The sequence below is a fragment of the Limulus polyphemus genome, unplaced genomic scaffold (assembly GCF_000517525.1).
Source record: "Limulus polyphemus unplaced genomic scaffold, Limulus_polyphemus-2.1.2 Scaffold9877, whole genome shotgun sequence".
Lineage (NCBI taxonomy): Eukaryota > Metazoa > Arthropoda > Merostomata > Xiphosura > Limulidae > Limulus > Limulus polyphemus.
In genome coordinates, this window is record NW_013675487.1 from 19,208 (window position 1) to 21,211 (window position 2,004).

General features: G+C 35.2%; 1 protein-coding gene across 1 annotated transcript; it reads right to left on the reverse strand.

The window, feature by feature from the left end:
- Positions 1-1,257: 1,257 nt before the first annotated feature.
- Positions 1,258-1,926, reverse strand: LOC106476130. Its single transcript, XM_013936800.1, has one exon. It carries the CDS (start codon positions 1,924-1,926, stop codon positions 1,258-1,260), a length of 669 nt encoding a protein of 222 aa, XP_013792254.1.
- Positions 1,927-2,004: the final 78 nt, after the last annotated feature.

The following is a 2,004-nucleotide window of genomic DNA, read 5'->3' on the forward strand; positions in this document are numbered from 1 at the left end:
AATTTTGTTCGTGAGTTGAGTTCTGTTGTGGCGAATGTTGGAGAGTTTTTCAACTATAGCTGGTGGAAATTTATTGGTGTGAATAAAGGAATGCTTTATGTGGTTGATTTCTTCATTTATGTAATTCGTTGAACAGAGTCTTTTGGCTGTGTTTATGAGGTTTTTAAGTGTATTGATTTTTTTGTGTGATGTCATGAGCGGAATTCCAGGAGATGTAGAGACCAGTGTTTGTGTTCTTACGGTGAATTTTGGTTTTAAACTACACACACTAAATTTCTTTGAACACATAAATTCCATCCATCCCAACATCAAGTTTACCATGGAACACGAAAACAATAAACAGTTATCTTTTCTTAACCTCAAAATTATTAGATCGAACACTCAGTTTAAAACTGAGGAATAATCTGAGGGGAATAATCGGAGATCTGGATTGGGAAGAGACAAATACACCGTAATACATTTGGGCCACCAATTCAAAAACATCTGGCTAATATCGAATCAAATTAATATCAGTTATATATGTGTTGTGTGCTAATTATATTTAACTTAATATCTTACCAGACCCCCTCAGAGAGGCCCAGGCCATTTAAATCTTTTAAGGCCCCTGGTCAAACTAATAATAAAAAAATGACGACACATGAAAACAAAATAAGACCATCATTAGCTCGGAAAAAGAGTGGAAAAAAATTTGAAGGGGGGGCACTGAGACCATCTTGTCTTCAAAAAATTGTGGATATTTGTTAATAAATGATTCGAACATTCCGGATTTGGATGAAAATTGCTTTTATTGAATTTTATGGTCGTTTCCTTCTGAGAGCTCAAACTTATTTTTTATACCGCAAAGTTGTAGTCCAGGAAAACTAACAAGCATTAATTGTTCTAAGAGTGGAAAGTTTGCGTCTGGCACGATGTACATTTTAGTCATGTTGTAAAGGTCTAAAATTCACTAACTGTCTCGTGACTCTCTTAGTGAAACTTCTGGCAAGGTATTTATTCACTGAGTAAGTCATGAGAGTACAAACTCATATGATCATAAATTTACATAATCTTCTACTACATTAATGGTATCTGTACGTCACCGCTAGGGAAGCTGGTGTCATTTTCATCATACATACGCGTTTCCTCAAAATACAAATGATTAGCTGGAAGGTGAGTTAGAGTTTTAGTGCAACTAAACGATAGAAGGAAATAATAGAAGAACGATAAACACAACCATAGTCATAAAAAAATACAATTTACTATCTCACAATGTCTTCTTCAAAGTAAGAAAGATCTGATCAAATGTATCCTGTCAATTGCTGAGACGATCTTATCTTCAGGAAATTGTGGATGTTTGTTAATAATTGACTGGACCATTTCGGACTTTGATGAAAATTGTTTGTAATTAATTTTATGGTTGTCTCCTTCTGAGAGCTCAAACTTATTTTTTATACCGCAAAGTTGGAGTCCAGGAAAACTCAAAAACATTAAATTTTCTAAGAGTGGAGAGTTGACTCCTGGCACGGTGTATACTTTAGTCATGTCTTCTTCAAAGTAAGAAAAATCTCGAGGTTCAGGATCTGTAGTAAAATAGTGAGCCCAACCTTCTGATTCGCGCAGATTCTTAGGGTAATGAGGTTCTAAAGTTTTGTGAACTCGTATTATTAAATTTCCTTCGCGAACAAATTTAAATGTGAGAAATGACATGCTATAAACCGGTGATTCTTCCTTGAAATCTAATGGGATAGCTTTGAACAATGGGAAGCCGTTGAAATCCACCAGATGTTTAGCGCCATCTGACGATAAGTTTCGAACAATTGTAGTAATATGATTGTTTGGGAAACCGAATGCCGATGCAGCATGATATACGTCAAAACCCAAAGCTTGAAGCAAATATTTCACAAAGACATTGAGAATGTAACACGTTCCTCCTTGTTTAATCATCATGGCTTCTTTAATTTCAGTCCATGTTGGTATGTGACGATGTTCCGGTTTCAGTGAGAGTAAATTTATATTTTGATAACG